General features: G+C 33.1%; 2 protein-coding genes across 2 annotated transcripts; one reads left to right on the top strand and one right to left on the bottom strand.

Annotated features, from left to right (window-relative positions):
- Positions 1 to 3,608: 3,608 nt before the first annotated feature.
- On the bottom strand, positions 3,609 to 7,096 carry LOC112516978 (EKC/KEOPS complex subunit TPRKB). Its single transcript, XM_025124258.1, has 8 exons — positions 6,932 to 7,096; positions 6,660 to 6,729; positions 4,710 to 4,776; positions 4,508 to 4,630; positions 4,325 to 4,408; positions 4,173 to 4,259; positions 3,944 to 4,044; positions 3,609 to 3,835 (listed from the first exon to the last, which is right to left on the bottom strand). Exons 2-7 carry the CDS (start codon positions 6,725 to 6,727, stop codon positions 3,958 to 3,960), a joined length of 516 nt encoding a protein of 171 aa, XP_024980026.1. The 5' UTR covers positions 6,728 to 6,729; positions 6,932 to 7,096; the 3' UTR covers positions 3,609 to 3,835; positions 3,944 to 3,957.
- Positions 7,097 to 11,588: 4,492 nt separating this feature from the next.
- Positions 11,589 to 12,316, top strand: LOC112517270 (calmodulin-like protein 1). The gene has a single exon (XM_025124645.1). It carries the CDS (start codon positions 11,653 to 11,655, stop codon positions 12,202 to 12,204), a length of 552 nt encoding a protein of 183 aa, XP_024980413.1. The 5' UTR covers positions 11,589 to 11,652; the 3' UTR covers positions 12,205 to 12,316.
- The last annotated feature ends 295 nt before the right edge of the window (positions 12,317 to 12,611 follow it).

The following is a 12,611-nucleotide window of genomic DNA, read 5'->3' as shown; positions in this document are numbered from 1 at the left end:
GTTTATAAACCGGTCTAAATAATCCTAAAATAAACACATTAATGAAACTAAATAAAACTTATACCTTTAAGAAGGGTACGAAGAGTGGATTCCGAATATATAATTGTTGCCTCGATCCCCTTACTAACTTGWCGTAAAATCTAGAGAGAAGACGAGAGAGAATTGTAGAGAGAGAGAAAGAAGTGAGAGAGAGAGTTGAGAGAGAATGGGAGAGAGATATGAGGGTGAGAATGGCGGTGATGTATATATATATAATTTAATTTTAATTTTTTAAAAAAAAAAAAAAAAAAAACACTAACCGCCTCATATATAATATATATATATATATAATATAATATATAATATATAATATATATATATATATAAAGTTTAACTATTTGACGGTTTTTACCTTTCAAGTTAAATTCCAACTTTACGTCAATATATGTATAAACACATTTTGACGTAAAACTAGTCTAGGGTACAAATTGGTTAAGCATAGGGTACAAATATATTATGCATAATTCTACCAAAATTTTCTTAACCCAATTTGTACGAGTTAACGAAACACATATATTATATTATTTTTGCTAAATAATGCCTAAAATAAAAGAGTTCCAGATGAATATGTAAACATACATACTACATACACTCCTTATCCACACTAAATTACAACAAATAACATTTCCAAAAGGCCTTTTAAACCATCCATTATGAGGGGGGGAAAAGTCATTTACAAGTTGAAAAAACCCCAAAAAAAAAAAAAGACTTCAAAAAACTAATTGGACAGTCACGGTCGTTTTCAATATTTGATCAATCCTAACCGGTGTTTCTTGTTTGGTGTTATTCAATTATTTTGAGAACCGGTCCTTAACCGCTCTTTATCTCACAAAATGGGCATAATAAGTCCTACAAGCGACGCTAGGTCTAGGCAGGATCCTTCTTGTAACCGGTCCAAAATATGAATCTCTAGACTTAGAAATTTTCATGTGTCTTTAAGACCATCCGTATACATGCAATTCATTTTTTACTTTCAATTGTGGGATATCAGTTTTGTAATTACTATTCATACACTTGCAATTCACCTGTACTTTCAAAAGTGGTCCTCAGTGAAACATTTTTAATTATTCTTTAGTTAATAAATATACAATATATATAACTCTTTATTTTAATTTAATAATAATATAATTTATAATTTGATTAATTTAGAAATCAAATTTATAACAAGAATCTGAATTAAGTGAGTTGGTTGTTGTATCCCGGATAAAGCCTCTCCTATCAAGAGGTCATAGGTTTGATCCTCTCTGGCACGAACTATTTAATTTTTTTACTTTTTAAATGTTATTGTTATGATTTTTTCAATAGGGCAAATTGTATGAAAATGTAATATATTTTGCTCTAATTTCTATTTTGAGAAACTTTTAAAACATTAACTTTGGTACTTGAAAAAAGTAAATCTCAAACATTTAGGCATATGTTTTACCTAATGACATGAAAATGCTGATTAGATCAGGTTTTTGTTGATATGGGTTTAATTTTTTATTTTTTAAAATTCCAACTAAGCAAAAAAAATCCATGTCACTTTTTTTTTTGGAAAAAAAATATATAATCTTTTTAAAATTAAATAAAAAGAATCCAACTGATCCAATGCCAATTGATCCAACGTTATCATAAGATGCCCATGACGGACTCTTTTAACCATCTTCTGTTGTCGATTCTCCAATTTAAGATAACATTAATCATGAATAACACATATCCGAATCGTGACTTTAGGGTTTTCATCTTCTTTTTCTATTTTTTGATATCAGAGTATTGAGAAAACCATTGTTTAATCAAACTTGTAGTTATAGGGTATTAGCGTTCTTACACAATCAGAATTTTGATTTAAGGGTTTTTATTTGTGATTTTGTATTTTTTTTTTGACACGATACAATAAAATTATTGGATTTATAGACGATTGTCGGGTTTTTTTTTTTTATATGAACCATAAATTGCTAAGTTGTTAATGTAGTTGTTTGTTGATGCTCGTTCTTTGTTTATGGCATATGAATCATTTTCTTTTGATTTTTCCTTGTTATATTTGTTCTAAGATTTTATGGGATGATTGTTAAAAGATGTTGTTCATGTTTTAGGTTGAAGGATATGTTCTTCATGTTCATGTTTTAGGTTGAAGGATGTGTTCTTCATGTTCTTTGATATACCAGAAGGGTACTCGCGTAATGCAACAAGATACGTCTCGATTTTAATGTTTTGTCTTATTTTTTGTTTTATGTAGATGTTATAAAACGGTTCTATATGGTTTTGAAAAAGCGACGTATAGTGGGCTTCCTACAATCGGGGCTGCAGCTAGAATGCCCATTGGTGASAACTCAGCTAATTCTTTCTCAGTATGCTTAGGAAGTCTCAGCAACACAAAACGAGGGGTTCGCTCGTTATAGGACTTGACCAAACATCTCACAACACGAGCTGACACCAGATTCCACGTTGTCGGAAGCCCGCCCTTTTTTTCTCTTGAATCCATTTTGAAGAAGATATAAACTTGAAGATATCTTTAAAAAAATGAAAAAAAAAATGTAGAAATTAGTATCAAATCAACTATTTAAATGCTCTCATTTTTTATAATTTTTTTTTAATTCAATTTTTTTATTATAATTTAATTTAGACTTAATAGGGAAGTAATTTATTTTTGGTTTAATAATACAAATTTTTATAAAAACAATAATGAAGTATTCTGTTATAACTTAATGATTATCTTAATTATATTTTAGTTTTTTTTATATATTTAAGTTGATATGTTTATCCTTATTTGATTATGTTTACTTGTTGTTAGTTACAAGAATTCAAACATGAAGTTTTAACAAGTTGTACTTACATACAATTTAATTATAATATTGAATTTTAAATAATATGTATCAATAAATAGTACTTTAAGCATAAAACATGTTTTTTAAGACTTTTTATCAAATGTTTTATAATATAGTAGAGATAAAAAGAAGTTTTACAATCTTTATACTTTTATGGTTTTTTTTTCTTGTTAAACTTGAATTTGCAAAATATATTATCCATAAATTTGTTAAATTATAAAAATTATAATAAAAAATATTTATATATAACATAAAGTCCATATCATCAGTCACGTCCAAAAATAATATTGAATTGTATATCATGTCATTTGACTCGTTAGCATTAATAACCTGTTAATGATTAACTTAAATACATAAATGTTTGAGATTTTACTTTTGAAGTACCAAAATGAATGTCTTAAAAGTATATTATCCAAAATGAATGTTTTATAATATGAAATGCTCCAACAACTTTGCTACCTAGTTTTTTAAAATAAAAAATAACGGAAAAAACTTTAAATAATGAGAAAATGGTTATTTTATTTGATTCCATTAATGAGATTTAATTATTATTTTTTTATAATTTTTTTTAAAGTGTTTTGGGATGATAAATTAGAAAATATTATAATAATAATTTATCTTAAATCTCTAAATAAAGAATCTAATTCCTTTTAGAAAACTTATGTTCTGGTTCTCTATTTTAGAAAAACTATAAAAAAAGCCGTTTGAAATGCTCTTCAGGAAACAAAACTGAAAACCCGGAAAAAGTGCACCCGCTCAAAATAATTCATGAGTACGCCACCAGAGATTTCGTGGGTCATGCTAGAAGCGATTATGCACTTAATGTTTCAAGCTCATCAAGGGTTCGATATGAAAAATCAAGAAGTAATCAAGTATTATCGATCACTCCACAGACAAATACCAAATATTTTTCAAATACAAAACTGTGGTCATCTTACCAGAATACGCTACGACTTAATCGTTGCGCTAAGTCGTTGTTTTTTAGAACGAACCTGAAAAACAAATCCAAGAGGACGAAAAACTTAAACATTCACCCAACTGGTCACAAATTGGATGATTGCAGATATAATGGGCTAAATTCGGAAAAGATCAAGAATTACCAGATGGGATAGCTTCACAAAGCATCACGGGCTGCAATTCGACACGTTATAGCATCTCCAAGGGTTGATACACCGAGTTCTACCCCAGTTATTTTGTAGTGCTGGTGAACATGAAACAATCGGTAAAAATATGGTATATGAAATCAAACAATGAAAGTATTTGGTTTGAATGAGTGTTGCATAAAAACATAGCATTAACTAAATGAAAGAAAATAAGATCCTATTGAACCTTTAGTATTTGAGGTTTGTTTGCTCTTCCTTCCAACTCATCTAAATCAATTTCATTGCCTTTGATAAGCGCCTTCATAGCAATCATCTACACGATCCCATATTAATCAGGAATAAATTCACAAAAGGTCGTTTATGAGAAGATGACCTCACCTCTTCGTCAGAAGCACCAAAACGAGCAGCAAGCACGTATGCGGTGACATCAGATATACCACACCTTTTTAACGATTCAGATATCTATAGAAAGAATGTATGTAAAAATATAGTTTCAAAAACCTCGGAGCAAAAAAAATAAAAATAAAAATAAAAATCAATGTATAGTGAAAGAGTTGTTACATGTTTAGAGCCCGAGTAGTTATAAACAAGCTCGGAGTGGAGAGTACGAGTTGTCAGTGAATCCCTTGATTTAGATACGAGTGTTTTATGAGCAGCTGCTAGAACAGGGAAGATATCTGGGATCTAAACGATGTTTTAAGGAACAAGTATTAGAAAAGAAACATTCAAGGGTCATACGAGGGGCTCATTAAAGTACACCTACAAGAGATGCATTGAGAAGGGCTACTTCAGGCTCCAGTGTTCCAGCTTGCATCAGCTCCAAAAGTTCCCTTGCACACGTTATATATGCAACTAAGAATGCAACATTTGACTTGGCATATAATATAATATCCTTATTAGAATATCAATTAAATGTCTAAAGATAATCATCGATAGTCAAAAGAAGAAGAACTTAAATCCCGTGAAACAAAATCAACGGATTTGTGTTGTAAAGATTCCTATGGCAGAAATTTTGATTTCACCTTGAAATTTTGCCAAATAAGGTTAATTTGCAATTACTTTGGCTGGGACAGGGGAGTAACAGTAACAAAGCAAACTGTGGCATCTCGAGGCTAAGGGGCCGTTTACCAACGCTAAGTGGGTAAAAGTCACCAGCCTCACTTACCTTACCAGTAAGATTCTTGGTCAGAAAAATGACACCGTAAGATTGTTGATAAGCATCTCTTCCCGGTAAGTGCTAACGGGTAAGAGTCACCACCTCACTTACCGGGTAAGATTCTAGGTCCTTGACATGCTCATCCTGTAAGGTAAGTGAGGGCGGTTACTCTTACTGGTAAGCTCTTACCCGGTTAGTGTTGGTAAACAGCCCCTAAGACGTCAAAAAATAGAGAATACCCTCAACACCAGATTGTAAACATCTATAAATCAAATAAACTACTCTATTTCTGCCCTACAAAACTGTAAGACTTTCTTTTTTAGGATGTCACATGAAAATTGCAACATTTTTCATATTAACATTACATATTTCTCCATCATCATACAAACAATTATAAATTGATGGTGATGAATTGGATCCAAAAATCGCCTTGTTTTTTTCTTTATTAAATGGTATTTAAGGCACTTGACAACTATTGGAAAACATCTTTAGCCTATTGCTCAAGTCATACATAGAGGGAGCATATTACTAGCATGAAAAAACTTGAATGCATCAATTGATCAAATTGTATAATTGGCGTTTGGCAGGCTGTACCGCTGTAGACAAAGATGTTAAATACCCAGTTCAAAGTTGAACGCAATGCCTTGAAGATTATACACAAACCTACGGAATATTACTTCAAGTGACTATGAACCTAGTGAACAACACCAAAGAAGCTGCTGCAAAGCAACATAGTACCTCAAGCCACTTGTTTCCAAGCTTAGTGCCCAATGAAACGACCCGCCGACTTAAAGTCAGTTATCCAGAGATGCCAGAGTCTTCTACACGACTCAAGAGACTTCAAGTACCATGGTGAGAACTCTGGAAGCCTCTCTATAACGTTACGCCCCTTAATGTGTAGAATGTTCCTATGTAAATATCTATATATTTTACTTGATTTCTTTAGATGCTATTGCTAGCCGTAAAATTAGATCAATCTCAACTGTCTATTGAGGAGGTGGAGGCCTATGTAAGGGGGTTCCCCTCATCTTATCCAACGCCTCCAAGAACTGTAAGCATGTTCCACTCAAAAGCACAATCCCAGCAACCTAAGATAGTTCCCCCCGTAGCTTCTGGTTCTAAGCTCTTTTGCTTCCATACTACCTTCTTTGCATGTGGAACTTGTGGAGATATGACGATGAAACCAAGCTATGATTGAAAATCGTATCAAGGTCGTCATTGCCATAACCAATTTGTACATTTGGACAAACAACCTTCACAGAACTGGGTTGTAAGGATCGATAATCACCATGATACAACAATTATGAAGGAAACAGAAAACATTGAACACGGTTTTAAGTAGTTAATTAAGAGTAGAAACATGTATAAGCAGTAAATGATCGACCCTAAAACTAAAAAGATATGTAAATTCATTCAAATTGACCAAATTATATCTTCATTGTAAGCACGTGGTACTTCTCAATTACGAGTACCAGACATGTATAAACAGTTTCAAGCTACAGAATCACAGACACTCATAAATTTTGCAAAAAAATAGAGAAATGGACAGAAGAGTACTTGGAATTAGAGACTTCAGTGAAGAGAGCAACAGCCAGAGTTGGTCCAGATATCTCGTACACCTTCATATCTGCAAATGAAATTAAAACAAATATTCAACTTCCCAAAAATAGGCATCAGGTAGAATAAATTGTAACAATTTGGTGCAACACAAATTTAGGGAATTAGGGTTCAAATACTTTCATAGGGTCAAAACTGAAGACGGAAAAACGAGACAGTAGAAGATTAGAAGGCTTGAGAGAAAGAGGAGAATATGATGATAAGAATAATACCTTTGGGAGGAAAGTTGCAGAAGTGAACGGCTGTTTATTCGCCGGAGACGCCGTGCGCAACAGGCGAAGCAAGCTACAATAGGCGGCGAAGTGTAGACTGTAGATTGGGTGGGAGATGGGGGTTAAGCACTCCAACAGCTTCCAAAATGTGAAAATGGAAGAACGGAAAAAATTGGGAAATTCTTTTTAAAACTCTCTCAAAAATAAGAAATGTTATGTTTTTTATAAAAAAAATTATCTTAAAAATAATAAATCTCGTTTGTTTTAAGGAATAGAGTTGACATATGATTTAATAACTATTAGAAGGGTATTCGCACAATGCAACAAGATATATTTTAACTATAATATTTCGTTATATTTTACTAAAACAAAAACATATTTTAATTTTCTCTAAATAATAATTTTTATTAAATTTTATTGTTGCATAAAATAATCTAATTGGGTACTAAAATGTTGTATTGCTATGTGTCTTTAAACAATTACACAAACACTCGATACAAAATCCGATAAGATTACAAATTATTAAACGTCAATTTTATGTTAACCGTTATAACACGGGAACCTTCCCCCTCTATCTTTGTCTAACAATCATCATCACAAATCACTACGTTATCACCACCATAACGTTTGAGATCTTTGGGTATTTTCGTCAGGGTGGATAAGGATGCAAAGAGATCAAAGTCGTAGGACTTTATTGTTGATATACGTAATTGGTTTTAATATTTTGTACGTTGTCATGTTATCATCTTCTTTATTTTGGATAAACGTGTGTGTTTAAATTGTAACAGCCCAAAAACCAAAACGACAATTGTAACATCCAGATTTTTTTTGATTAACCTGGATATCCAACTCGTTATGCGAGCCGACTAATCACAGGGCGACTACCTGCTTTGCAGATAGCCCGGAGTCACCGCATTTGAACCTATGTGGCCACTAGGGGATTTTTATTTCTCCTGGATTTGAACCTAGGACCTCCTGATACTTTTGACCAAGAGTTTTAGTATCCATAATTTCAAGTTTTGTATGTATTTTAGCTTTAAAGTAGTCTTTTTGGAAGTATTGTGAGTGTTGGTTGAGTTGGATATCGTATTTGGCAAAAAATTAATTTTTGGTCGAAAATTATGTGCTCTGCAACTCGACAATTTTGTTCGCGCCCGCAAACAAACCTCAAAAAAGTGGGAAGAAACTTATATATACACTGCTCGCTCCCATGCAGTTATTTTGCTTGCGCCTGCGAGCATTTGGACAAAAAGTTTTTGGGCCCTACAGCGCCTTTAAAATCCGATTTTCAGTCATTTTCTTTATTTCTTCTTCACCAACTCACTTCTCTCTACCTTTCTCGTTTTCGGTCGAAGAACACTTCCACCTCCAAATAGATTTCTTCCAGAGCATCTTAAGAGTTTCGCAAATAGAGATTCAAGTCTTGTGGGTTGAAATACAAGATGAAGTTCTTCATCATCCTTTCATCGACCAAATTTTGGGATTTCCCTAAAAACTCATTTATAAGTTATTCTAACATTTCAAAACTTTTATACTCGTCAAAATATCCTAGAACATCTCTCTTGTGTATTTTACACATCCATGGATTTTGACCAAAATTTGATATTTTCGGAGAATCGGGGGTTTTTACCCTTTTTGCTAATGTTGGGTTTTTAATAACGTTTTAGGGTTTAGGGTTTATTAGGTACACAAACGCTATTCTGGGGCTTGAATCATAGAATTTAAGTGTATTTGATTATGTTTATCTTTGGGAGTGTTTTATGTAAAATGGTCACATTTTGGAAAGAGATGTTACTTGTACTTGGGGAATGAAATGTTTTGAATATCTTTGAAGATCTAAAGTTTATGCTCGTGTAGTGGTTGATTTTGAGACTTAAGGAAATGGTTGGTTTGGAAACCCTAGGTCCTTGTTGAAGATGATGAAATCTTCATCATTGGAAGCAAGCTTTGGGGTTTGGAATCTAGGTTTAACTTAACCTAGTAAGGTGAGTTCAAGTTGCTTTGTGAAAACCATGAACATGTCAAAATGAGTACTTTAAAGTATTATAGTGTTTTAATTAATTTACCAAATGTGTTGAGTATTTAACGAAGTTTGCATATTTGGTAAATTTGAGTTGGTAAATCTTGTGAAATACTTATATTTAGGTTTTTGGATATTTTGATAAACAAATCTCAACAATGCGAACCTTTGGTGATTTAGTGTACAGATGAAGATTTTCGATGTAAATGCACTTTATTGTATTTGGTTTTATAAACCGTTTGGAGAACGTATTTTATTGTGTTATCGGAGATTTTGGGAATATAAACAATATCATTTAATTGGAAAATGATCTGTTCCAACTAATGATGTGTTTTTGAGTTAATCATGCATTTTAAGCATATATTATAAACGTTAGTTAAGTATGTTTTATTGTTTCTGATGACTTTTATTGAATAGTCAATCGTGATGTTGAGCCTTTGGTTCGGTTTGACTCAGACAAGTCTTGGGGACATTTGTCCGGTTTGTTTTGCTCTATGTTGAGCTTCTGGATTTTACATGCGGTTATGGCATATTTATTGAGATGTTTCGAGTACGTTGGTCATGCAGTTTATGTCATGTAATTTAGACTGTAACAAAATAGATCCATAAGCATAAGAGTCGATTGGAATGAGATAGTATTCCCTGTATTGTAGCTAGAGATTCGGACCAACAGAGGAATCGAGGTAAAGACTTGGATAGAATTGAACTCGATGACTGTGTGATCCATAGTGGAGGTGTCAAGGTAAAAACTTGGATATAGTTGAACTTGATGACCGCGTAATCTGTAGTGGCAGTCATTTCTAGTGAATTAGCTTAAACTGGATTTGGAAGACCCCAAGGTAAAGACTTGGATAGATTTGAACTTGGTAACTTCCTAAGCAAAAAACTTAACCCATTTGACCAAAGACCCATAAATTCGAAGAAAAAAATATGCTCGTTTTGAATCCAAACTTTATTGTTGAGTCGATATCTATAATGCCATAAACAAAGACTGATAGCGACCAGTCCATCTGCCAACACAAAAAGTTCATTTTTAAAAAAACCACTGATCTGATAAAGAAATAAAGGTATTTTGGTAATATAATATCATTAATATTTGGTTGGTAGTATAAATGATGATTAATATTTTGAAAGGATGTGATTATGTTTGGTTCGTAAGAATATCTCCAACTGATTATTTATGATTTGTGTTCGGCATTTATATTAACACAAAAATTTATATACTACTTATTGGTTTTTTGGTCATTAAGTTACAATGTCCATTCTTTCGTTTTAGTCGCACTACATGATTTTTGATACGAATATTTCCTAGGATGAAGATTATACAAGTGTGTGTGTGTATATATATATATATATATATATATATATATATATAGTTGGGTTCACGTGAGACCAAGGGTTTTTCGTGAGATCCGTAAGATCAATTTATATTCATTGATCAACTTTATAAGCTAATGATCTAAAGTTGTACGGTGGCAGCTTTGTGATTATTGAGAAGTCTCGGGGCAATTTTGTAATTATGAATGTTCAGATTGTAGATCTAATCCAAGGGTTGAAAATTGGTCTTACGAGTCTCACAAAAAACCTTTGATCTCACATGATTCCAAGTCTATATATATATATATATATATATAGGGGCCTAATCAAATGAGAACTAATTAGTTTGTGGTAACTGTGAGAACCAATATTAACCACAAATCAATAGATAAATTAGAAAATTTATAATTTTGGCAATTTTGAATTAAAATTTTAATGCAAGGATATTTTTGCTATTTTACAACTTTCCTCCCTCCTCTCTTCTCTCTCTCCGGCCATCGTCCTCCGGCCACCGTCCTCCGGTGATACTACAATGGTATCAYAATGCATCATATATGTGCTTGGGTATCACATTGATGTCGTTTGTATGATCGATCGAAGATGTAACACAGTGGTATCACTATGCATCTTATATATGATTAGGTATCACAATGTATCTTTTGTTTAACATAGTCAATATTTTTAGGTATCACGGTGGTATCATAGTGGTATTACCGGAGGACGGTGGCCGGTGGCCGGAGAGAGAAGAGAGGAGAGAGGAGAGTTTTAAAATACCAAAAATATCCTTGCATTAAGATTTTAATTTAAAATTACCAAATTTATAAATTTCCTAATTTATCTATTGATTTGTGGTTAATATTGGTTCTCACAGTTACCACAAACGACTCAGTTCTCTCTTGAATAGGCCCCTATATATATATATCCAAAATATTCATGTTACGGATTTATGACATACAAAACAAAAGTATGTAACGATTTTTATACAACAGATGTAAATATAAGCGATATCCAAAAGTTCGGTCGTACAATTTTTTTTTTTTTTTTTTTGTAATTTACGTTTTCTTGTTTAGCATTCTACAGGAAAAAAAAAACATAAATAAACCGAAAATGTGGAATATTATCATACTAAACTTCATTTATAAATACTTAATAATGGATTGAAAATTGAAAAGGATGGTTTCTTAAATGACACAAGGAATCAATAGTAACTTTAATCGTAGACCATGTGTTGTTATGCCACCATCCTTTGATTCTTTCTATCTCCAAACAAGTTGCTTTACATCATATTCTACCTTATGATACCCCTTTTGCCATATATGTCTACATTTCATATATTTTTCGATATTCCTGCTCTATCCGTCTATCCTGTTCTTTCGATCCAAATATGTCAAAAACGAGCTTTCTTGACATCCAGTATAGCATCTCGAAGCGCAAGTTCCTTCGAAAACCATCTCGGATGTTCTCTGGTGGTGACCGCCAACTTTCTGGGATTCCTATGTTCCAGCCGGACATAAACGAGACGAAACGCGTTTTTGACAAGTTTGATCGTGATAAAGATGGGAAGATATCGAGGGGCGAATATAAGGCCATAGTTAAAGCACTCCGACAAGAGGGTGCAGAGAGAGACATACAGAAGATATTTGAGGTGGCGGATTTGGATGGTGACGGGTTTATTGATTTCAAGGAGTTTGTGGAGGTGCAGAAGAAAGGTGGTGGCGTGAAGGCGGTGGACGTGCAGAGTGCGTTTCGAACGTTTGATTTGGATGGCGATGGTAGGATAAGCGTGGAGGAAGTTTATGAGTTGATGAGGAGGCTTGGGGAAAGGTGTAGCTTGCAAGATTGTCGGAAGATGGTTCGAGCCGTGGATGCGAATGAAGATGGTGTGATTGATATGGATGAGTTCATGACGATGATGACCCAAAACATGAAGATATGATTGTTATTATTATTGTTACTGTTTTACGGTTGGTTTGTGGTTTAAATGAATATTTGGTCAAATTTGTGCTACATATTGTACGTTAAATGGTTCAAAAGATATCCCTATTAATATCGATTAAATATGGGCAAAGGGGCCAGAATTGTAAGTGGAACTGGGCTCGAAGCATAACTGGTTATGATCATAACCGATCGACCCAACCAGTTAAGCCATTAGAAACCTAAACCGGTCATTATAACCCGGTCTACAATCTAATAACCAACCCCAACGGCATGAAGGTTTAATATATTATATATGTGTGCAAGGGTGTTCAAAAAAACCGTTGGACCATTCAAACCAGTCAAACCAAATTAAACCGGACCGTTTTTGAAGGTTTGAGCGGTCTAGCTGTCCGGTTCAGTCTGAAA

This window comes from Cynara cardunculus (genome assembly GCF_001531365.2).
Source record: "Cynara cardunculus var. scolymus isolate 2C chromosome LG 8, CcrdV1, whole genome shotgun sequence".
In the NCBI taxonomy this organism is placed as follows: Eukaryota; Viridiplantae; Streptophyta; class Magnoliopsida; order Asterales; family Asteraceae; genus Cynara; species Cynara cardunculus.
The sequence above is the reverse complement of the archived record's forward strand: the minus strand, read 5'-3'. Positions and strand labels throughout refer to the sequence as shown.